The sequence below is a fragment of the Pseudophryne corroboree genome, chromosome 6 (genome assembly GCF_028390025.1).
Source record: "Pseudophryne corroboree isolate aPseCor3 chromosome 6, aPseCor3.hap2, whole genome shotgun sequence".
NCBI lineage: Eukaryota > Metazoa > Chordata > Amphibia > Anura > Myobatrachidae > Pseudophryne > Pseudophryne corroboree.
The window spans coordinates 392,218,392-392,241,758 of record NC_086449.1 but is presented as its reverse complement, the minus strand read 5'-3'; the positions used below and the strand labels follow the sequence as shown (position 1 = coordinate 392,241,758).

At 49.3% G+C, this 23,367-nt stretch overlaps 1 protein-coding gene across 1 annotated transcript in view; it reads right to left on the bottom strand.

The window, feature by feature from the left end:
- PFKFB3 (6-phosphofructo-2-kinase/fructose-2,6-biphosphatase 3) overlaps positions 1–18,223 on the bottom strand; it is a 147,669-nt gene extending 129,446 nt beyond the window's left edge. The window contains exon 1 of the mRNA XM_063926804.1: positions 18,097–18,223. Within this exon, the coding sequence (XP_063782874.1) occupies positions 18,097–18,112 (16 nt within the window). The 5' untranslated portion in view covers positions 18,113–18,223. The remainder of the gene's footprint in view (positions 1–18,096) is intronic.
- Between the last annotated feature and the right edge of the window lie 5,144 nt (positions 18,224–23,367).

The following is a 23,367-nucleotide window of genomic DNA, read 5'->3' as shown; positions in this document are numbered from 1 at the left end:
TTAGTGGATCCGAAGGGATGACTGTGGTGCAAAGCCAGCAAGGGGGACGTCTCTTGAAAGAGACTTCGTACCCGAGAGAGACAATTTCTCGCATCATGAGTCTGAAGTGGTCTTCAACCAGACCTGGGTGAACCGCAGAAGTTGGCCTCCCACAATTGTCTCGGGTATGCCTGACCTTTAGCTTTCCTTTGAGGTTGAAAGGAATGAAAAGTGGTACCTTCTGCCTTCTGTGCAGAAGGATTAGTATTTGGGAGAAAGGCAGTCTTGGCAGCCACCAGTTCAGACACAATTTTATTTAGGTCTTCCCCAAACAATATGTCTGCCTTAAAAGGGAGTACCTCCAAGATCTTTTTGGAGTCCAGATCCACCTCAACCACAGAATACGGTGAGCCAGGACATATGTAGTTGACGCCTTGGCCGCCAACACACCCGCCTCAGAGTACCCCTCTTGAATATAATAAGAAGTGGAGGTGAGGTGAGACAGGTATTGTCTGTCATTGTCAGATATATCCTCTGGCAGCTCATCCTCTAATGCCTGAACCCATGCTTCAATACCTTTATTAGCCCAGGAGGCAGCAATGTACAGCACCTGTCAGGGAGTAAATAGATTTCAGGCATATCTGTCAGTGAAGTGACAGCGGTGACAGGCAGAGTTGATGGCACCACTAGGCGGGTGACATGAGAATCCACCGGCTGTGAATTTTCCCACTTGTTACATAACTCTGCAGGAAGAGGGCAGCGAGCTAAAACCCATTTAGAGAGTGAGAATTTCTTCCCTGGATTAGACCAGGGTTCCTGCCTGATGTCAACCAAATGGTCAAAATTTGGTAACAGATTTTTAGCCACCTTCTGCAATTTAAACGTGTCAGTTTTTTTGGTGACCGTAGTGGGTTCCTCATCATCAGTGATTTGTAGGATTTGTTTAATAGCAACCACAAGAGCAGGGACGTCAATTTGCATTGTAGAATCCTCGTCAGAAACGCCTGATTCAGTGACTGACAGGACAGTATGCTCCCCCTCCTCTTCAGATGACATTTCTAAGAGATTTGTGGATTGTGAGGAAGAAGCAGTCCGCTTAGATGACCCAGCGACACGGAAGTGACCGGAGGTAGATTTTTGTCTGACCAAGGAATGAGTCAACTGCTGCAACTGGTAAGACAAGATTTCCGCCCAAGGAGGATTAACCATAGGGACTATTTGAGACTGTAATGGAACAGGTGGTCCCATAGGGGGCGTTAGGAATTCCACTAGGGTATCCAGTAGGCTTGAGAATACGGCCCAGAGTGTCTCCTGATTAGATACAGGAGTTACGGACTGACTGGAGGGTGTATGACACATGGTACACAGACCATCATACACAGCTTTCCCCTCTGGTAAATCTTTGGCACATACTCTGCATGTTGCAGGAGCGTCCGCAGATTTACTGCCCTTCCTGTTAGACATTGTACACAAATGCAACAGAGAGCGGTTTAGTACGATGAAGCCAGACAGCGTATAATACCTGCAAATAAATCTGATAGTATGTGATTGAGTCCCCAGTACACAACACCTGCAAATATCCGGTACTATGTGACTGTGTACACAGTAGAATACACTGAATAGGTAAATACTGTAACGCACTATATAAACGACCCTGACGCACCTAGTTCCTTAGTGTACAGAATATAGTGATAGATCTCTGGGAAACACTGAAAGTGAAACCTCACAGCAGATACAGGCACACACAGTTACATTAGCAATGCATATAATTATTAGTATGGCAATAAAACTGCACTGAACTAACATATATGTGAACTAATATATATATATATATATATATATATATATATATAAAACACAGCGCGGTCCTAGACTGGAGGTTTATATCAGAATACTCGTACAATATATTCTGCATTTGGTACATTTTTTCTTACCTAACGCTGTCTGTATAAAGACATGTAGAATACTCAAGTGTTTGCAAAGTCACAGCGCTGTATAAAGGCGGCTTTTACTCTTAAGATGGCGCCCAGCGTCTCAGTCAGGGAGTGCGGGAGAGTGTGAGGAAGCTCCAGGGCAGGAAAATCTGCAGTAGATGTCACCCTGGGAGAGGCTACAGGCAGGGATGTCGGAACTGGGGGGGCAAGGGGGCAGCTCGCTACCCCCCCCCCTCCCAAACTTAGAGAGGTGTCGATCATCTATGCACAGTGCTCCTGCGGGCGGCTACATTCACTGCACGGAGCGGAGGAGTGATGTGCAATCAAGTGAAAGACCGCACATTTACATCATCCTCTCTGTGTATAATGCTTAGCCCCTCCTACTCCCTGATGGTCCCAGACTCCCAACCAGCCCATGCACGCACGCGTGGGGGGGTCCGAGTACCTAGAAACCCCCCCTGCACGCCAGGGCCGACTCTAGGCATGTTCGAATAGAGCGGCGCGACCCTTAATGAGCGCCGCGCGCTGGCGCCACCATATTCGAACCTGGAGCCGGCCCTGTGCAGCATTACCCGGCCGTACACTCTTCTTGTGTGCCAGTGCGCGCTGTGCGGCGCCGGTGTCTGACGTCACACGCCGGTGCAGCACGCATAGCGCACACAACCGCTTTGGAGCCCGCCCGCGCCCTCAGACTGCAGCACTCCTCCCCCTCCCAGTGCCGCAGGTATTGTGAGGGGCATTTATGGATGGCACTGTTAGGGGTCATATTTGCACTGTGGGACATATATGCACTGTGGGGTCATTTTTGTATATGGCACTGTGGGGGCATATCTGCACTGTGGGGGCATATCTGCACTGTGGAGGCATTTATCTGGCACTGTGGGGGCATTTATCTGGCACTGTGGGGGTCATATCTGCACTGTGGGGGCATTTTTGTATCTGGCACTGTGGGGGCATATCTGCACTGTGGGGGCATTTATCTTGCACTGTGGGGACATTTATCTTGCACTGTGGGGGCATATCTGCACTGTGGGGGCATTTTTGTATCTGGCACTGTGGGGGCATATCTGCACTGTGGGGACATTTATCTTGTACTGTGGGGACATTTATCTTGCACTGTGGGGTCATATCTGCACTGTGGGGGCATTTTTGTATCTGGCACTGTGAGGGCATATCTGCACTGTGGGGGAATATCTGCACTGTGGGAGCATTTATGTATCTGGCACTGTGGGGGCATATCTACACTGTGGGGGAATATCTGCACTGTGGGGGCATTTATGTATCTGGCACCGTGGGGACATTTATCTGGCACTGTGGGGACATATCTGCACTGTGGGGGCATTTATCTTGCACCGTGGGGGCTATCTGCACTGTGGGGGCATTTTTGTATCTGGCACTGTGGGGGCATATCTGGCACTCTGGGGGCATTTATGTATCTGGCACTGTAGGGGCATTTATGTATCTGGAACTGTGGGGACATATCTGGCACTGTGTGGCCATTTATGTATCTGGCACTGCCGGGGGGCATGTCATGTGTTGCTGGCACTGCTGGGGGGCATGTCATGTGTTGCTGGCACTGCTGGGGGGCATGTCATGTAGTGTTCCCGCTAGGCGTCTGTGGCTAGGCAATGTGTCTCAGTGCTCTACCTGGTGCAATGTGTCTCAGTGCTCTGCCTGGCGCAATGTGTCTCAGTGCTCTGCCTGGCGCAATGTGTCTCAGTGCTCTGCCTAGCGCAACGTGTCTCAGTGCTCTGCCTGGCGCAAAGTGTCTAACGTGCTCTGCCTGGTGCAAAGCGTCTAGGAGGTTCTACCTGGTGCAATGTGTATTAGCTGCACTACTGTGTGGTGTAATGCGAATTGCCACTATTATGTGGCCACGCACCTTTCCCACGAAGCAACGCCCCTAAATTTTTGCTGTGCGCCTTAGGCGCGCACTGTCCATGCTTTGGCATGTAGGTAGATGAGCACCAAGCATTACAGTATATACATCATTTTGCCCTCCTAACTTAAATATGTGCCCTCCCTGTGATCAGCACCCTGCCCTAAAAAGTGAACACTATCATGTGTAGCTGGCACTGCTGCGGGGCATGTCATGTGTAGCTGGCACGGCTGCGGGGCATGTCATGTGTAGCTGGCACTGCTGGGGGGCATATGTCTGGCACTGCACATTATGTGTCTGGCACTATACTGGAGACATTATGTGTAGCTGGCACTATACTGGAGACATTGTGTGTAAGGAACACTACTGTGGCTGTTATGTGTAAGGCTGCTAATTGTGTGCGTAGAGGGGTTGTGAAAATATATTTATTTATAGTCTAATAATATGAAATTATGAGGCCACGCCCACTTTTCCTGAATCGCGTGTGCCTTCGGCGCGCGCATAGGGGTTGGGGGGGGGGGGGGGGCGCTTTTACATGTTCTCGCTCAGGGTACTAGTAGGCCTGGAGCCGGCCCTGCTGCACGCAATGTCACTGGCGCATGTCTCAGAAACTCCCACCTGCCGGGCCGATCAATGCTGCTGCCACGCTGCCCTCGGGCTTCAGTCAGGGGTCGCGGCAGGGGGTAGCCACGGGGGTCCGGTTTCAGAGAAGCTGCTGCAGCACATACAGTAGCTCCTTACAGCGCTGCAGCTGCTGAGTGCATTCTCTCCTCAGCACGGCTCCGTACACAAGGTGAGGGTGCCTGCTGTGCTTAGCTCACCTGAGATACTGTACTGTAAGGGCAAATGGAAAGTGCTGCTACAGTATACTTATTACTTGACATGCTCTTACTTCCATGCAACAGTGTATGATGTGTGTGTGTGTGTGTGTATATTTGTTTATATTTATTTTATATATATATATATATATATATATATATATGTGTGTGTGTCTGTATCCCATTTATATGGAAACCCCCCCATACGAATCCTGAGTTTACCCCTGCAGCCTCACCTATAAAGCGACGTACTGCTCCTATGCGCCGGTCCCAAGCTCCACCTCCACAGTGCTGCAAGTGTGTCGGTATGGGGCGGTACTGTGTACCGGTAAGAAATTCCCAGCCGGTAGGCAGTACCACCGAGCCGCCACCTTGCAGACACACGTGACGGAGAGAGGAGAGCACAGTATATGCCTCTCCTCTCCTGCCTCTCTCCTGCCTGCCCAGTCAGCCTGGACTCCGGTGACCTGCGGTCTCTCCTCCTCCTACGGCAGCGGCAGCATCCTGTATCTTAGATCTGGCGCCGGTTCGCGAGCCAATCAGTGCTTGCGGACCGACAGACAATCAGGAGTCGCTGCCTCCGGACCGCAAGCTCTAACTGGCTCACAGACCGGCGCCAGATCTAAGATACAGGACGCTGCCACAGGAGGAGAGGAGACAAGACTAAGCGGGCAGGAGAGTCGCGTGCTGCGCTCTCCTCTCCCCGACATTCACAGTGCACAGCCGGCCCCAGACAGCAGCAACAGCAACAATGGTGAGTTGCACTGCTGAGGGCATATCTGGCACTGTGGGGGCATGTGTATTTGGCAACGTGGGGGCATATCTGGCACTGTGGTGGCATGTGTATTTGTCAATGTGGGGGCATATCTGGCAACGTGGAGCATATCTGGCACTGTGGGGGCATGTGTATATGGCACTGTGGACGCTTATCTGTCACCATGGCGGCATATCTGGTACCGTGGGGGCATATGTGTATCTGGCACTGTGAGGGTATAGGTGTATCTGGCACTGTGCGGTCATATCTGGCACTGTGGGGGCATATGTGTATCTGGCACTATTGGGGGTATATGTGTATCTGGCACTGCACTATTGGGGTCATGTGTATCATGCCATTTTCATTGGCCACACCCATTTTTTGGCACGCACACAAATTACCACTAAGAATTTTTTTCAACTTGCACCACTGCTCCTCCGCCAACCGCAGCACCTCCATCCCTGGACCTCCCGGGCTCTTTTCTACTGTGCCTCCTCCTTCTCCTATCCTGGTACCGCCTCCCCTTCCTATGGTTAGGTAGTCATTATGGGGGTGAAAGAGCTATTACTTTTATTGGACTTAAAGAAGATGAAATACTTATTTTGATTGTAGTGAGGGAGGTAATGAGGGGATTAAAATATTAATTCAATTAATTGATTAGTGAGGGCTAATGTTGGTAATGAGATGGGATGTAGTTACTATCCCGGCTGTCGGGATCCAGGCGTTCAGGATCCGGGAATGCTGACAGCGCTCACCAAGGGTATTCCCACTCATGGGTGTCCACGACACCCATAGAGTATGAATAAAACCTGTGGCAAGCGCAGCAAGCCCACAAGGGGACTCTTTGCACTCACCCCGCTGCTGGTATTCTGGCAGTCGGGATGCCGCTATCCAGTGGCGTAACTACTGCCCCCGCAGTCCTCGCGGTGGCTTGGGGGCGAGGGGCTGCGGGGGCGCCACTGACTTAGCACAGATTGTCAATCTGCGGTCTCCTTCCCTCTGCTGCTGTGTTGGAGGGACACGGAGGGCACAGCGCGCGCCTCTCCCGTGTCCCTCCTGGCTCTCCGGCTGGTCTAATAAAGGAAGTGCCGTTCGCGAGCTCTGATTGGCTCACGAACCGGAACTTCCTTTATTAGACCCGCTGGAGAGCCAGGAGGGACACGGAAGAGGCGCGCGCTGTGCCCTCCGTGTCCCTCCAACACAAAGGAGCGGGGGGGGGGGAGCAGGCACTGAGGAGGGCATATGTGGCACTGTGGGGGAATATCTGGCACTGGGGGGAGCAGGCGCTGAGGGGGCATATGTGGCACTGTGGGGGAATATCTGGCACTGGGGGCATATACCTGGCACTGTGGGGGAATATCTGGCATGGAGGGGAGCAGGCACTGAGGTGGCATATGTGGCACTGTGGGGGAATATCTGGCACTGGGGGCATATACCTGGCACTGTGGGGGAATATCTGGCACTGAGGGGAGCAGGCACTGAGGGGGCATATGTGGCACTGTGGGGGAATATCTGGCACTGGGGGCATATACCTGGCACTGTGGGGGAATATCTGGTACTGGGGGCAGCAGACACTGAGGGGGCATATGTGGCACTGTGGGGGAATATCTGGCACTGGGGGCATATACCTGGCACTGTGGGGGAATATCTGGCACTGGGGGCATATGTGGCACCGGGGGGGGGGGGGGGGTATATTTGGCACTGGGGGCATATGTGGCACTGGGGGGGTATATTTGGCACTGGAGGCATGTACCTGGCACTGTGGGGGAATATCTGGCACTGGGGGGGTATATTTGGCACTGGGGGCATGTACCTGGCACTGTGGGGGAATATCTGGCACTGGGGGCATATACCTGGCACTGTGGGGGAATATCTGGCACTGGGGGCATATGTGGCACTGGGGGGGTATATTTGGCACTGGGGGCATGTACCTGGCACTGTGGGGGAATATCTGGCACTGGGGGCATATGTGGCACTGGGGGGGTATATTTGGCACTGGGGGCATGTACCTGGCACTGTGGGGGAATATCTGGCACTGGGAGCACGGCCCTAGCAACAAGCACTACCCCCTAGCAACGAGCATGACACCCAGTGCATGAAACCCCTGGCAACGAGCATGACACTCTGAGCATGAAAATCCCTGGCACCGTGCATGGAACCAAGAGCATGTAACCCCTGGCAACGAGCAGGTCATTTAAAAGTAATTAGAAGCCTTACTGTAGAACTTAATGTGTAATGGGCATGACGGTGTGTGGCATAATGTATCACGGACATTGCAGTGTGTGTCATAATGTGTCAGGCATTACGGTGTATTGTATACTATATCACGGGCATTGTGGTATGTGGTATAATTTCTCAGGGTCATTGCAGTGTGTGTCATACTGTGTCACAGACGTATGTGCTATAATGTATCAGGGGCATTGCAGTGTGTAGCATAATGTATAACGGGCATTGCGATTCCTGTCATAATGTGTCACAGGCATTACGGTGTGTGGCATAATGTGTCGGGGGCATTACAGTGTGTGCATATTGTGTCATGTGCATTATTGTGTGTGGCATAATGTCTGAGGGCCTTTGCAGTATGTGGCATAATGTATACTGGGCATTACTATAAGGAGGAAAAATGACAAATAATGTAAGGGGCATGAATCAGGATTATTTTTCTTTCCTGTGGTGGCTAACGTCTGGGCGTGCAGGTTGCAAAACTGGGGTATAAGGTAGTCCTTTCCTGCAATGACACGCCCTTTTATGCGAAGCCACGCCCATTTAAACGAAGCCGCTCCCCTTTTTGGTGCCGCGCGCCTTCGTCGCGCACATGTTTGTCCCTTTACTAGTGTCAATTATGGGGGGGGGGGGGGCGCCAAAGAATTTTTTGGCTTGGGGGAGAAAAATTTCTAGTTACGCCACTGCCGCTATCAGTATGTTGACAGCCGGCATCCTGTCCGCCGGGATATCATTACCATCCCATAAGGATATACGGATGTAGCCACGCTCATCGTTGCCGTATGTGCTGCACTGTGACTGTGGGTCTATTTACTAAACCTTGAATGGAGATAAAGTCAATGGAGATAAAGTACCAGTCAACCAGCTCCTAACTGTCATGCCACAGGCTGTGTTTGAAAAATGACAGTTAGGAGCTGATTGGCTGGTGCTTTATCTCCGTCCACTTTATCTCCATCCAAGGCTTAGTAAATAAACCCCTAAGTGCAGTCAGCGATCACATTTCATTAACTATGAGGCATTAACTATGAGGGGGTGAAATTTAGCGATTCAGCAATTTAGGGGTGCCAAAATGAGATTGTATCTTGCCCGCCCCAACCTAAAAACGTTCTGATGCCCTTGGCTACAGGTCAAGCGCCGACTCCCCTATACTGGACCTCACTGCCGGTACTACGGAGCCTTATCATTAGGGGCGTTAGTACACCCGACCTGTACTCCTATGCCCTGGCGGATATAGTGGGTTCCCTGCTCGGTGATAGTGTCCATGCCAGCGTCGCACTCCATCTCCCTAGAATGCGATCAGGAACGCAACTTAGTGGCGGGTCCCGCCTGGGAGACCCTCTTACCTCCTCCCCATAGCAGCCACGCGAACCAGGAGAGAGTCTGCGACCGTGTGCCTAAAGCCGTAGCATCTCCGCCGCAAGTACCCGGGAACTGAGCCACGGAAGTATGCAACGCCGCTTAGGAGGTGATGGAGCTGCAGCGCTGAAGTGTCAAAATTACATACAGCGCTGACAGACTACGTTTTGAAGAAATTTTCTTTCTGTCAGAAAATGCTTTTTCAGGGCTGACCAGTGCATCTCCCCCTGTTAGGTGACCTGCTGCTACAGGGAAATTACATGGCCCTATGTGGCAAATTACATGGCCCTATGTAGGTTAGGATTGCTCTATCGGAGAAGCCGTGAAGTGGCCAGCAACTAAACATGTCTTTGCAAACATTTGTGACTAAAGGTGTGTACACACGGTGAGATCCTTGCTATGTTCGATTTTGACTATGCGATTTCCCTTGAACTCCCCCAGAGCCCAGATAGCACAGATTGTACAGATTTTGACTATCTGTGCTTGAGATTTTGTCTATGTACGATTTTGGCTAAGTGCCAATTTTGACTATACTTTGTACTAGATTGTACACTAGATAGTCAAGATTGACTTGCCTGCGCAGTCTATCTAGTCTTACGATACCGACCCCACGGGAGCACGCATCGGGATCGAATCTGTATCGCAAGCTGCCTAGCACCATGAGATATGCACTAACTTTTCATAAGATTTTGACTATATAGTCAAAATCTCACAGATTTATCTCACCGTGTGTGTACACACCCTAATTCTCTGAATTTTATTACCAGATAGGTTCAGGGATGGTTACAGGTAATTTTCAGTGTGCGGAAGGGAAATTTAGGGGTGGTGATTTGCATCCCCCCCCCCCCCCCCCCCCCTCTGTCTGTTGTTTGTCTGTGACCCCTCCCCCTTCCAGCACCTGATATATCATTATCTCCAGGTATGATTGAGCAGCTGCCAAATTGTTTGTCTGCTTGTGTGCGAGAGGCATTGAATGGGAGCAGTATTTGGAAGGCATGCTGTTCCTTGTAGTGCCAATGGGAGACCTGGGGGTGGCTCCTGGGTAAGTTAGCTCTCTGTCTGGAAGTGTTTTAGTAATAGTTTTTATCATGAGGCCTACTGTGACTAATTACATGGCCCTATGTGGGCACTGCTATTATGTAGGTTAGGACTGCTGTATCGGAGAAACCGTGAAGTGGCCAGCAGCTAAACATGTGTTTGCAAACATTTGTGACTAATTCTCTGAATTTTATTACCAGATAGGTTCAGGGATGGTTACAGGTAATTTTCAGTGTGCGGAAGGGAAATTTAGGGGTGGGGATTTGCATCCCCCCTCCTCTCTGTCTGTTGCTACAGGCACCAACTCGAAACTGAGCTCACAGTGCCTGGTGGCGGGGTTACAGAGGAGGCCCCAGTGCATCCTGGGACAGCCTAAAGCTTTAGCTTGTTGGTGCCTCTGGATCAAGATCCACTCTACACCCCGATGTTTTCCTGTGGAACACAGTGTACCCCGCTGCAGAAATATACATACCTACCAACTTTAAGATTATATTTCTCAAGAAGTGTGCGCTGAATGAAGTCGGGATCATGTAAAATCAAGTAAGATCATTAGAGAGACTGCCTGCTGCTTTAGAGTTACTGGGTCACCCCCTGACTCACTCGCGTTTCTACCATGGGTGCAATGTATGCGGTGCACACGGGCCCCTGCGTCCAAGGGGTCCCACCCCGCATACACTGCACCCATGCTGTGCTAATACTTACCTTTCCTGAGTCCCGCGATGGGCGCTGAAGCCGCAGCAGAGACGGCAAAAATCAGTCACAAAATGGCTGCCGTGCATGCGCACTAGGAAATTAGACTCCGGACCATGGTGGGCACCATGTTTCTGGATGCCTGCACATGCACAGTAGACTCCAGCACATTGCCGGGGCCTTGGAGAAAGGGGGCCCACCCGGAGTCTGCCCACGGGCCCCCTCCTCTCTTAAAACACTCCTGCCCTGACTTATTCCAACATCCCTTAGACACTGTGCACCTGCCATGTATTGAAGTAACACCCATTAATTCCATCACACAATGAGGAAAGAGTTCTAATCCGTCAGGACAGTCCCCTTAAACTCAGATTGTCCCACCTAAATTAGGACAATTTCCATATATGTATATTTATTGCAGAGCATATGGAGTGCTCTTTGCATCCAAAAGTGTGTGTACACCTACCAGGCAGGTCCAATGTGTATGGGCCTACAGAATACACCTGTGCTAAACTGGAAATGTGACATTATGGTGCACACACAGTGCACTGCATACCCTCCAACTGTACCTTTTATGGTCTGTACCGATTTTTGGCTCTCTAAACTTACATTGAAAGTATAGGAAAAGGGTGGCCAGGCCCCCTTTTCTAATTTGTACCGATTTTTATGTGTAAAATGTTGGAGGGTATGGCACTGCAGTCAATGGGTTCATTCACAGTTATGCTGCAAAGCAGAGTTGACTGTGCTTCCCACTTCCCCCCGTGGAACACTGTGGGTGGGACAGCGGGAAAGGGCCAGGAAAACAGGACTGTCCCGCTAAATGCGGTACAGTTGGGAGGTATGCTAGTATTATGGAATATAAATTATAAATTCCACTGGGACTAATGTGAACGGTCACGCACTTTTAGTAAAGCGCTGCAAAATATGCGCTATATAAATAACTGGTATGAAAAACATAAAATCCCTGGGTGAGAACTTGCCTCTTATCAGTGGCATAACTATAAATTAGGTGTCCTTCCATCCAATCAGTTTCAGGCTGCCACCTCCTCTAGCATCTTTAATAACTGTCTCCTCTGAGACCGGCGGCCATATTGGGAAGGACATTTTCAATGGGGGCAAGCACGATCGGACTGCAGACAAGTATCTCCAGGTCCAGGCAGTGTTGTGGCAATAGCCCCCGCAGACCTCCAGCGCCCACGAGCTAATACCCAGTGCCTCCAAGCCACTGCAGGGTCTACGGGGGCTATTGTTGCGCCATTGCTTCTTATGCTTATAGAGCTGCAGAAAATGCATGCACTATATAAATAACTGGTACAGTATGAAATAAATATAAAATCCCTGGGTCAGACGTTGCCTCTTATGCTAATAGTTGCAGTATAAATCCAGTGTTAGATATCTCCTGCTGAGTCTTTTCAACCAATTAGCCTTATTTAGGCCATTATATCAGCTTTGAACCACCTTTCTCTGACGTCCTAAGTGGATGCTGGGACTCCGTAAGGACCATGGGGAATAGCGGCTCCGCAGGAGACTGGGCACAACTAAAGAAAGCTTTAGGACTACCTGGTGTGCACTGGCTCCTACCTCTATGACCCTCCTCCAGACCTCAGTTAGAATCTTGTGCCCGGCTGAGCTGGATGCACACTAGGGGCTCTCCTGGGCTCCTAGAAAAGAAAGTATATTTTAGGTTTTTTATTTTACAGTGAGATCTGCTGGCAACAGACTCACTGCTACGAGGGACTAAGGGGAGAAGAAGCGAACCTACCTGCTTGCAGCTAGCTTGGGCTTCTTAGGCTACTGGACACCATTAGCTCCAGAGGGATCGAACACAGGACCCGACCTCGATCGTCCGGTCCCGGAGCCGCGCCGCCGTCCCCTTACAGAGCCAGAAGCAAGAAGATGGTCCTGAAAATCGGCGGCAGAAGACTTCGGTCTTCAACAAGGTAGCGCACAGCACTGCAGCTGTGCGCCATTGCTCCTCATGCACACCTCACACTCCGGTCACTGATGGGTGCAGGGCCCTGGGGGGGGGGGGGGGGGGGGGGCGCCCTGAGCAGCAATATTAACACCTTGGCTGGCAAAAAAAATCACAATATATAGTCCTAGAGGCTATATATGTGAAAAATACCCCTGCCAGAGATCCATAAAAAAGCGGGAGAAAGTCCGCCGAAAAAGGGGCGGGGCTATCTCCCTCAGCACACTGGGGCCATTTTCTCTTCACAGTGCAGCTGGAAGACAGCTCCCCAGGCTCTCCCCTGTAGTTTTCAGGCTCAAAGGGTTAAAAAGAGAGGGGGGGGGCACTAAATTTAGGCGCAAAATTGTGTATTATAGCAGCTATAAGGGAAAAATCACTGTGGGTAGTGTGAATCCCTGTATTATATAGCGCTTTGGTGTGTGCTGGCATACTCTCTCTCTGTCTCCCCAAAGGACTTTGTGGGGTCCAGTCCTCAGTCAGAGCATTCCCTGTGTGTGTGCGGTGTGTCGGTACGGCTGTGTCGACATGTTTGATGAGGAAGGTTACGTGGAAGGCGGAGCAGATGCCGATAAATGTGATGTCGCCCCCTGTGGGGCCGACACCAGAGTGGATGGATAGGTGGAAGGTATTAACCGACAGTGTCAACTCCTTATATAAAAGGCTGGATGACGCAACAGCTGTGGGACAGCCGGCTTCTCAGCCCGCGCCTGCCCAGCCGTCTCAAAGGCCATCAGGGGCTCAAAAAAACGCCCGCTACCTCAGATGGCAGACACAGATGTCGACACGGAGTCTGACTCCAGTGTCGACGAGGTTGAGACATATACACAATCCACTAGGAACATCCGTTGCATGATCTCGGCACTGAAAAATGTGTTACACATTTCTGACATTAGCCCAAGTACCACAAAAAAGGGGTTTTATGTTTGGGGAGAAAAAGCAGCCAGTGTTTTGTTCCCCCATCAGATGAGTGAATGAAGTGTGTGAAGAAGCGTGGGTTCCCCCGATAAAAAACTGGTAATTTCTAAAAAGTTACTGATGGCGTACCCTTTCCCGCCAGAGGATAGGTCACGTTGGGAGATATCCCCTAGGGTGGATAAGGCGCTCACACGTTTGTCAAAAAAGGTGGCACTGCCGTCTTAGCATACGGCCACTTTGAAGGAGCCTGCTGATAAAAAGCAGGAGGCTATCCTGAAGTCTGTATATACACACTCAGGTACTATACTGAGACCTGCAATTGCCTCAGCATGGATAGTGCTGCTGCAGCGTGGTCTGTTACCCTGTCAGGACAGGGATACTATTTTGCTAACCATAGAGCATATTAAAGACGTAGTCTTATATATGAGGGATGCACAGAGGGATATTTGCCGGCTGGCATCCAGAATTAATGCAATGTCCATTCTGCCAGGAGGGTATTAGGGACCCGGCAGTGGACAGGTGATGCTGACTTTAAAAGGCACATCTGCCTTATAAGGGTGAGGAATTGTTGGGGATGGTCTCTGGGACCTCGTATCCCCAGCAACAGCTGGGAAGAAAAAATTTTACCTCAGGTTTCCTCACAGCCTAAGAAAGCACTGTATTATCAGGTACAGTCCTTTCGGCTTCAGAAAAGCAAGCGGGTCAAAGGCGCTTCCTTTCTGCACAGAGACAAGGGAAGAGGGAAAAAGCTGCACCAGACAGCCAGTTCCCAGGATCAAAAATCTTCCCCCGCTTCCTCTGAGTCCACCGCATGACGCTGGGGCTCCACAGGTGGAGCCAGGTGCGGTGGGGGCGCGTCTCGGGAACTTCAGCGACCAGTGGGCTCGCTCACAGGTGGATCCCTGGGTTCTGCAAGTAGTATCACAGGGATACAAGCTGGAGTTCGAGGCGACTCCCCCTCGCCGTTACCTCAAATCAGCCTTGCCTGCTGCCCTCGAAGAAAGGGGAGGTAGTACTGGCGGCAATTCACAAGCTGTACTTCCAGCAGGTGATAATCAAGGTACCCCTCCTTCAACAAGGCCGGGGTTACTATTCCACAATGTTTGTGGTACCGAAACCAGACGGTTCGGTGAGACCCATTCTAAAATTGAAATCCTTGAACACTTATATACGATGGTTCAAGTTCAAAATGGAATCGCTCAGGGCGGTTATTGCAAGCCTGGACGAAGGGGATTACATGGTATCACTGGACATCAGGGATGCTTACCTGCATGTCCCCATTTACCCTCCTCACCAGGAGTACCTCAAAATTGTGGTACAGGACTGTCATTACCAATTCCAGACGTTGCCGTTGGTCTGTCCCCGGCACCGAGGGTTTACCAAGGTAATGGCCGAAATGAGGATACTCCTTCAAAAAAAGGGAGTTATAATTATCCCTACTTGGACGATCTCCTTATAAAGGCGAGGTCCAGGGAGCAGTTGTTGGTCGGAGTAGCACTATCTCGGGAAGTGCTACAACAGCACGGCTGGATTCTGAATATTCCAAAGTCGCAGCTGGTTCCTACGACGCGTCTACTGTTCCTGGGTATGGTTCTGGACACAGAACAGGAAAAAGTGTTTCTCCCGGAGGGGAAGGCCAAGGAGTTGTCATCTCTAGTCAGAGACCTCCTAAAACAAATACAGGTGTCGGTGCATCAGTGCACGCGAGTCCTGGGACAGATGGTAGCTTCTTACGAAGAAATTCCATTCGGCAGGTTCCATGCAAGGATCTTCCAGTGGGATCTGTTGGACAAGTGGTCCGGGTCGCATCTTCAGATGCATCGGCTGATAACCCTGTCTCCAAGGGCCAGGGTGTCGCTGTTGTGGTGGCTGCAGAGTGCTCATCTTCTAGAGGGCCGCAGATTCGGCATACAGGACTGGGTCCTGGTGACCACGGATGCCAGCCTTCGAGGCTGGGGGGCAGTCACACAGGGAAGAAACTTCCAAGGACTATGGTCGAGTCAGGAGACTTCCCTACACATAAATATTCTGGAACTAAGGGCCATTTACAATGCCCTAAGTTAGGCTAGACCCCTGCTTCAACACCAGCCGGTGCTGATCCAGTCAGACAACATCACGGCGGTCGCCCATGTATAGCAACAGGGCGGCACAAGAAGCAGGATGGCGATGGCAGAAGCCACAAGGATTTTCCGATGGGCGGAAAATCATGTGTTAGCACTGTCAGCAGTGTTCATTTCCGGAGTGGACAACTGGGAAGCAGACTTTCTCAGCTGGCACGACTTCCACCCGGGAGAGAGGGGATTTCATCCAGAAGTCTTCCAAATGATTGTACACCATTGGGAAAGGCCACAGGTGGACATGATGGCGTCCCGCCTCAACAAAAAGCTAAAAAGATATTGCGCCAGGTCAAGGGACCCTCAGGCGATAGCTGTGGACGCTCTGGTGACACCGTGGGTGTACCAGTCGGTTTATGTGTTCCCTCCTCTTCCTCTCATACCCAAGGTACTGAGGATAATAAGAAAAAGAGGAGTAAGAACTATACTCATTGTTCCGGATTGGCCAAGAAGAGCTTGGTACCCGGAACTTCAAGAAATTATCTCAGAGGACCCATGGCCTCTGCCGCTCAGACAGGACCTGCTGCAGCAGGGGCCCAGGCTGTTCCAAGACTTACCGCGGCTGCGTTGACGGCATGGCGGTTGAACACCGGATCCTGAAAGAAAAGGGCATTCCGGAGGAAGTCATTCCTACGCTGATTAAAGCTAGGAAAGAAGTGACCGCAAACCATTATCACCGCATTTGGCGAAAATATGTTGGGTGGTGTGAGGCCAGGAAGGCCCCAACGGAGGAATTAGAGCTGGGCCGTTTTCTGCACTTCCTACAGTCAGGGGTGACTATGGGCCTAAAATTGGGTTCCATTAAGGTCCAGATTTCGGCTCTATCGATTTTCTTCCAGAGAGAACTGGTTTCACTACCTGAAGTTCAGACTTTTGTTAAGGGAGTGCTGCATATTCAGCCCCCTTTTGTGCCTCCAGTGGCACCTTGGGATCTCAACGTGGTGTTGGATTTCCTAAAGTCACATTGGTTTGAGCCACTTAAAACGTGGAATTAAAATATCTCACGTGGAAAGTGGTCATGCTGTTGGCCTTGGCTTCGGCCAGGCGTGTGTCAGAATTGGCGGCTTTGTCATGTAAAAGCCCTTTTCTGATTTTCCATATGGATAGGGCAGAATTGAGGACTCGTCCCCAGTTTCTCCCTAAGGTGGTATCAGCTTTTCATTTGAACCAACCTATCGTGGTGCCTGCGGCTACTAAAGACTTGGAGGCTTCCAAGTTGTTGGACGTAGTCAGGGCCCTGAGAATTTATGTTTCCAGGACAGCTAGTGTCAGGAAAACTGACTCGTTGTTTATCCTGTATGCACCCAACAAGCTGGGTGCTCCTGCTTCAAAGCAGACTATTGCTCGCTGGATCTGTAGTACGATTAAGCTTGCACATTCTGCGGCTGGACTGTCGCATCCTAAATCAGTGAAAGCCCATTCCGCGAGGAAGGTGGGCTCTTCTTGGGCGGCTGCCCGAGGGGTCTCGGCTCTACAACTTTGCCGAGCAGCTACTTGGTCGGGGTCAAACACATTTGCTAAATTCTACAAGTTTGACACCCTGGCTGAGGAGGACCTAGAGTTTGCCTATTCGGTGCTGCAGAGTCATCCGCACTCTCCCGCCCGTTTGGGAGCTTTGGTATAATCCCCATGGTCCTTACGGAGTCCCAGCATCCACTTAGGACGTCAGAGAAAATAAGATTTTACTCACCGGTAAATCTATTTCTCGTAGTCCGTAGTGGATGCTGGGCGCCCATCCCAAGTGCGGATTGTCTGCAATACTTGTATATAGTTATTGTTTAACTAAAGGGTTATTGTTGAGCCATCTGTTGAGAGGCTCAGTTATATTTCATACTGTTAACTGGGTATAGTATCACGAGTTATACGGTGTGATTGGTGTGGCTGGTATGAGTCTTACCCGGGATTCAAAATCCTTCCTTATTGTGTCAGCTCTTCCGGGCACAGTATCCTAACTGAGGTCTGGAGGAGGGTCATAGAGGGAGGAGCCAGTGCACACCAGGTAGTCCTAAAGCTTTCTTTAGTTGTGCCCAGTCTCCTGCGGAGCCGCTATTCCCCATGGTCCTTACGGAGTCCCAGCATCCACTACGGACTACGAGAAATAGATTTACCAGTGAGTAAAATCTTATTATTACATATATTCCAGCCTGAGCTATTCCTGTGTCTGCTGTGGAGAAAGCAGGAGCATTATATTATCACATGACCTGAGAATGCCTTAGCTGCCCATTGTCCTCATTACATGGAAGCGTAAGTGCCTAGATCATAGCTAGGTAACAAATAACATAGTAATACCTCTGCAACAAATAGTATGCATTCCTAAATAATACACTCACTGTAGTATACATGTGATTAGCCACATGACAGGCTGCAGCCGTAGCTGCCTAAACATTCTCCTCCTCAGCAGGGGTGTGGCACAGCACTGTCTCTTACCTTGTCGGTTAGTCATGGCTGTAGTCAGGTCCAGGGGTCACAGCTGTAGCCTGGATAAGCAGAGGGGGCCCAGCAGCTGTAGTCAGTCGGTGGGAGCCTTGAGTACAGCAGGAAATTGTCATATATGGTCAGAATAACCCACTCTCGCGTCACTTCTAGGGAGGATTTCCACGAGACACAAGGAAGTTAAACTTTGTCTTGCAGGTGACAGGTCACACAAACACTGCTACATTCCTGGCAGGATTGCTGTAGTGCAGTGGAGGAATTGTAGTAAATCTTGAAGGGTTAGGAATTTTCTAAACAATAAAAAAAAAGTGCACGTACTCTATGTAATCGTTTCTAACAATATCTGGGTACTTTGCTGAAAAGGAGGACCACCCATCTAGTGCTGCCAGGCAGTCCTTGTTGTACTAAAATTTAAAAAAATAAAAATATGACACCCAGACAGTCCAACATGACCCTCCACACTTGCTATAAAAAAATACTCAGCTCCTCAAATCGCCATTTCACATACTATTCTTGATAGCTGCCATAATCAGTAAAAACCATGGTACCCTCTGTAATAAGACTGGGACTATTTATCAAGCAACAACAGATTATGAATGGTTTATGTTTCCTCCCTATTTATGATATATTTATGATATTTCCTGTCTTCTTGTCAACATTGCAGCATAACATTGCCCTGGCCCAATACAATAAATTTGAACATGTCTGTTAAGGTGTGTAAACACACTGGGAGATAAATCAGGCGTTAAATTGAACGGCCAATATATCACTGGTTCATCGGCCAGTGTGTACCAACCATATGCCTGTGAACGCTGTTGTTCAGACATATTATGTCAGCCCTACAGCACAGCTGACTGTCCGTGCACTCACAGCACAAGTCGGTGGTGATTGACAGCACAATGGAGCAGGCGCATGTAAGTGCCGCCCAGTTCGTGATGTCAGTCACGATTGATTGGGTAGTGTTTATGCACAGCACACTGCCCAATCAGTCTGTAGATATGCACACAAACTTTGAATAATCCCGCACCAGTTTTCCTAATGTATTTATTTATATATACAGATTAAATATATTGTGGTGTTCTCGGCTTTACTGAAAATATCTTTGGTCTTTGACCTTATATATATTCTTGTCTGCAGGTGCTCTCCAAATGCTTGTGAGTCTTCTAGGCCCTACACACTTGGCGATTTGACTGCAAGATATGAACGATCTCGTTCATTAATGAACGAGATAACGTTCATATCATGCAGTGTGGAGGCACCAGCAATGAACGATGCACAGCCCTGCGCTCGTTCATCGCTGGTGCCCCGTCGGCTGTGCATGCAGGCCAATATGGACGATCTTGTCCATATTTGCCTGCACTTCTATGGAGCCGGGTGACGGAGGGAGTGAAGAAACTTCACTGCCCCCCGGCCGCCGGGTCACCCGTCGACCGTATCCGCCGTCGGGCAGCTCGGCGGCGTATCGCCAAATGTGTACGGCCCTTAGGACCCATATGCAAATACCAAAACCAAAAAAAGAGAAGAAAGAAGCATTTTTTGTTGGACGCACTCAACCACCATTCCTTTTCTTAAAATGACTATTCTTTATTGGGTATGCATTAAAATAATTTGGGGAGTTGGTGAAATATTAAAATATAGTGTGAATAAGAAAAATAAAGTGTGATATTAAAACAACTTATTTCTGATTGGTGATCCCTCAAAGTACAAAACACAATAAAAGGCTAATTTGCCTATGAAAAATACAGTGTTCGTGTCTTTTTGGTGTTATCCTATAAACTGCTCTCTTGATTGGTATAACAAGCTAACAGTATTTGGTAAATCTTATTTTTCTGTAAAACACATTCGCAACACTTGCAGAATGCTTTAGTAGACTGTAGCTGCTTATAATGTTGCCAAAAAATGATTCAATAATGTATCACTATTTGTTCTCCATACAGAAGGCGATGATTTATCCACTGTCTGTAAATGGCACACTGCTAGTTGTATGTTTCGGGATACATTTCCCATTATATCCTGTGTATCTGATTTATATTGTTGGCAGTCTGTTAGTTTATAGGTAACAATCCAAATTTCATCCCACAATAATGGCTATGTCCGTTGGGCAATTAAACATGTCACCTCTCATTGATTGCATCTGTTCAACACTGCATGACATTCACATTGATTCCTTAATTTCTCTTTGTGTTTGGCATTGCAGTCAGATGATATGCAATATGTAGTTGCTGCCCAACTATTATATTAGTCACTATCACAGCACTAAAAACATTTGAAATCCTCCAGTGCTATAATCCTTGTTCTTAATATTATGTACTGTTTGTACAGACTATAGAGCGACAGCACATTTTTTTCCCCTTCTCACACGGCTGTATTATTGCCCCTGGCTCATACCGAGCCTTGTGTGTGTGTGTGTGGGCTGGCGCTGGGATTCCCCCGCTCTTTCCCTCCTCTCTCCGTCTGATGGCTTCCACACGAGAAGCCGCTGCCGGCAGCGGAGATTGTAGGGGAGAGCGCTCACTTCTGTCAAGTATAGCTTGGCTTAGGGGGACAGTTGTAAGGTTACAGACACATTGATATCACATGTATGTTTTCACTTTGAGTTTCTAAACTCCGCTCAGAAGCAGGGCTGTTCCGGCCTATTCTCAACCTCAAATCACTGAACAAGTTTGTGAGAGTGTCCACGATCCGTATGGAAACACCGCGCTCAATTGTACTGGACATGAAACCCGGATGTCACGATCCGGGTATCTGGACGCCATTACCTGCCTTTCAGATGTCTCCTGAGGCTCGCTCAGCGTTCCAAGGCCGGATCTCATCTGTGTCCACATACTGCACATTCCTCCTGTCACGCTGAGATGCTGTCACAGCGGCGCCATGTTTGAATCCTGCATGGCGTCTCCCGTTCTCCGCAGCCTCCGCACCCCTCCTGTGTTATAGGTGCAGGTTGTCAGTGTGGTGTTCCATGCCTGCCGCGGCCTCCGTTGTCATCCACGAGTCTCAGCATACATTTGTCAGTCTGGCGTCTCCTGTCCTCTGTGGCCGGCGCCGCCATTACAGTTATGTTTCCACATGGTTTCCCAAGCCAGTTTTCCCTCCAAGTTCTAACATGGGCGCAGCCATGTTGGATCTAATCACATGTCTCAGTTCCTCCAATCCACTGCCTCTGGAAATCTGCATAATTGCCCAGCCAATGCCTGCATTGCTGCAGGTATAAGTATCCTGTGCCTGGGCCAGGAAATGGTCAGTGCTTTGTTTGGTGAATAATTTACGCAAAAAGGGAAGCTGGTTGGCATTAGGGGCATACACCGATACTATAGTCACCAGTTTATCAGCTAACAGGCCCTGCACAATCAGGTATCTGCCATTTTTATCAGACGCTTGTGCTTGCAACACAAAGGGCGTCTTTGCACCAATTAGAATCGCCACCCCATTACGCTTAAACGGGCCATTTGCAAAAAAACGCTGGGGATATCTTTGGTCGCCAAAGACCGGGGGTTTCAAAGATGAGAAGTGGGTTTCTTGTACCGCAGCAATATCCACCTTCTGTTTAAAAAAGTATGTAAGGGCCAATCTCCTCTTATTAGGGGAGTTTAACCCCTTAACATTTAATGACAGAATCCGAACCATGTCTTATATAAATGAAATGCATGTCAGCAGTCTCCACCAGTCGTACAGTGAACCACCGGCCTAACACATTACCAAATAGCAGATGTTTCCCAGAAAAAAATAACTGACAGAAAAGAAAAAGGGGAAGAAAGTTACATGGGTATAAACTAAAATTGGGCATAGATAAAAGGGGAATAAACCAAGAAGGCCCTGTATATCGGGCCTGCATAGCTACTGCAAGGGGAAGAACAGGTGCAGTAGAATAACAAGAGGAAGGGGGTGGTGTGGCCTGACGCCACCACTCATGCCACTCATTTATATACTATTAAAACAATTCCGATTTATCACATTCGGGACAGCTAATCAACCGAGGCGCTTAGGATTTATAAGTAACATAACCTAAACAGCAATTAAACAAAACATTTAGGCAGAAAGAGAACGTAAAAACTCAACACATAAATCACAGTGACATATCAAAAATTACTGTGTGCACGATTGGGTCGTCATATAACTCACATAGTCCCAGGGGATAGTCCCAATCGCAAGGTATAGTCCTGAACAGGAAACAACCAATAACCCGGTGTAATCAAGATATTTTAGCCATCAGAAGGGACCAAGAGATTCAATAAGCAGACCACTCGGCTCGTATTCCAGGGTGACTGCCAAGGCCCTGGGGTTGTTTAACGGAGATGTCCCAGTCCGACAGTAGCTTGATTCCGGCATCCAGAGAGGAAACGACATATGAGGATCCGTCGCTAGTGATGATCAGCTTCACCGGAAAACCCCATCTGTAGGGTATGTCGTTAGCACGGAGTGCTGTCGTTATCGGAGCCAGGTTCCTTCTTTTCGCCATTGTTACAGCTGAGAAGTCTTGGAAGATTTGGAGTCCTCCCAGAACATCAGAATCTCCTACATTCCTTGCCACTTTGAGAATCTTTTCTTTGGTAGAAAAAAAGTGGACGCGTAGTAGAGTGTCTCTGGGAAGATCGTTAGAGACCGTACGTGGGCGAGGCAAGCGGTGTATACGGTCGATAAGTAAATCACGAGTGTCAGCGTCCGGCAACAGCTTGCGAAAGACGGTCATGGTGTAGCCTTCCAATTCCGAGTTAGTCACCGAGTCCGGAATGCCTCTTATTTTAACGTTATTCCGGCGGGAACGGTCCTCCATATCCGCCATTTTATCTCGTAGCGCGTCCAGATCGGCCCTCTGCTGGTCATGTGCAGTGATGAGATCGTTGTGGGACGACACAAGTTCCTCCATCTTATGCTCCAAATGATCTGTACGGTTTCCAACCTCAGTCAAGTCTGTCTTGACTTCTCTAATAGCTGCTGTAAGATCGGTAGTTAAATCAGATTTAAATGCCACCAGAATCTGCCATAGAGATTTCACCGTCAGGGGCGCCTCAGAGTCCACATCTATGCCAGCAATCGACATGGTGCCCAGTGAATTACTTGATTTCAGAGGGGTCGAGGCAGTAGCTGGACGTTCTCCCCGCGGGGAAGATGAGGTTGAAGGTGATTTCTGTTTAGGAAAAGACACTTTAGATGGCAGTGCTCCTTTTACCTTTTTAGGGGCCATGATAGAGGAGCACAGAGGTAATTGTAAAAGACCAGGACAGGCGTAGCGGTAGGTTACTTTATTCACAGAGATGCGGAACACGG